This window comes from Sesamum indicum, unplaced genomic scaffold (genome assembly GCF_000512975.1).
Source record: "Sesamum indicum cultivar Zhongzhi No. 13 unplaced genomic scaffold, S_indicum_v1.0 scaffold00403, whole genome shotgun sequence".
NCBI lineage: Eukaryota > Viridiplantae > Streptophyta > Magnoliopsida > Lamiales > Pedaliaceae > Sesamum > Sesamum indicum.
In genome coordinates this window covers 12,812-14,989 of record NW_011628293.1, presented here as the reverse complement: position 1 = coordinate 14,989, position 2,178 = coordinate 12,812, and the positions used below count along the sequence as shown (strand labels likewise).

The 2,178-nt window shown below is 45.3% G+C and overlaps 1 protein-coding gene across 1 annotated transcript; it reads left to right on the top strand.

Moving 5' to 3' along the window:
* The first annotated feature begins 470 nt into the window (after positions 1 to 470).
* On the top strand, positions 471 to 1,715 carry LOC105180203. The gene has a single exon (XM_011103866.1). The coding sequence runs from the start codon at positions 471 to 473 to the stop codon at positions 1,713 to 1,715; it is 1,245 nt and encodes a 414-aa protein (XP_011102168.1).
* The last annotated feature ends 463 nt before the right edge of the window (positions 1,716 to 2,178 follow it).

Here is a 2,178-nt window from a genome sequence, read left to right as displayed (position 1 = left end):
CCATAATGAACTTGCGATCACCAACTACGATCAAAGAGGTGCATAAGCTAACTGGAAAGATCGCATCATTGTGCAGGTTTATTTCTCGATCGGCAGATAGAAGCCTACCTTTCTTCAAGGTTTTCAGGAAATCGAAAAACTTCGCATGGACTGAGGAATGCGAGAAAGCGCTACAAGAGTTAAAGGAGTATCTGACAAAACCCCACCTACTAGCAAATCCAAAGGAAGGAGAAACCCTGTTCTTGTACTTAGGCATATCGGAGAATGCAGTCAGTTCGGTTTTGGTGCGGGAAGAAGCCGGTAATCAGAATCTAATATATTATGTTAGCAAGATGCTCCAAGGCGCTGAATCGAAGTATTAAGAGATAGAAAAGTTAGCGCTCGCCTTAGTAGTAACCGCTCGAAAGTTGCGACCTTACTTTCAATCGCACAAAGTGGTGGTATTGACAAATCACCCCCTAAAACACGTGATGTCGCGACTCAAGGCCTCAGGCCGATTGATCAAATGGGCTGTTGAATTGGGACAGTATGACGTTGACTATCAGCCCAGGACTGCACAGAAAGCACAGGCACTGGCAGACTTTGTGACGGAGCTATCTCGCGACCTGAAATCACCTCTAGCTACTGAAGAGCAGGGCTCGAAATGGATGTTGCATGTGCATGGTTCCTCAAATGCCAACAATGGAGGAGCGGGCATATTGATTCAAGGGCCCAACGGAGTAGAGATCGAGGTGGCAGCTCGCTTGTCTTTTCCTTTAACCAATAATGAGGCAAAATATGAAGCACTCATCTTGGAATTAGAACTTGCATATGAAGTAGGGGCCAGAGACCTGGAGGTTTTCACAGATTCCCAATTAATTGCATTGCAAATTGAAGGAACGTACGAAACTAGGGAAAGGATGATGACATCTTACAAGGAGATCGTACAAAAATTAATGAGCAAATTTGACAAATGTTCTATTTTACAGGTGCCTAGAACAGAAAACGACAAAGCGGATGCCTTATCCAAATTTGGGGCCACAATGGATGGGATTAGAGATTGCAGAATAACAGTGTTGGTGCGTGAGCGATCAGCCCTAGCGAGCAGAATGGAGGTGCAAGTAATCTCCGAAGTCGGGTCGTGGAAGGATGAAATCATTAAATACTTGGTGAACAACATCTTGCCTACCGATCCCGTCGCGGCGAAAAGAGTGAAATTTCGAGCTACACGATTCACTATGTTTTCGGGGCAACTGTACAAGCGAACACTGGATGGGTCTCTCCTAAAATGCTTAGACGAGGAGAGAGCCTTGTACGTGATGCGCGAAATCCACGAAGGGAGCTGTGGGAACCATTCAGGTGCGAGATCGCTGGCTCAGGAGATCATACGACAGGGGTATTTCTGGCCCACATTGGTCAAAGATTCCAAGGAGCTGGTGAAGAAGTGCGAAAGCTGCCAGAAATATGCATCCCTGATACAACAACCAACAACCTCAATGGAGCCGATCAAAATAGCTTGTCCGTTCGACCAGTGGGTAATAGACATCGTGGGACCTTTCCCCCCTGCACAAGCTCAAAAGAAATTCATCATTGTAGCGGTTGAATACTTCTCCAAGTGGGTCCAAGCGGAGGCCGTGGCCAAGATATCCGAGAGAGAAGTCATTAACTTTATTTGGAAGAACATCATCTGCAGGTTCGGAATACCCAGAATTCTAATTTCTGATAATGGCACCTAATTTCAAGGAAGAAAGATTACAGAATAGCAAGGAGCTCAAGATCGAACAACACTTCACGGCGGTCGCAAATCCGCAGGCCAATGGGCAGACGGAGGTGACTAACAGAACGATCCTACAACGGCCATCAACTGCGGAGAGATCGCATTTCTGGTGCCTGTGAAAGGCATCAACTGCGGAGAGGTCGCATTTCTGGTGCCTGTGAAAGGCCAATCGACCGTTCGAGGACACCTAAAGGAGCCTGTGAAAGGCCACCAAATACGAAGATCACATTAATGGAGTGAGTTGGAAAGTTCACATCCAAGGTTAGGAAGGTCGCATTTTTTGTATTAGAAACAGTCATTAATACATATGATAATATCTGAAAGGACTTGTACAAAGTGTAATCCCTTTTTGTAATCCCTTTTGAGAAATTCCAAAAAGCCAATTTGTCTTTTCGTGTTACATTGATTCAAAAATTATGCTT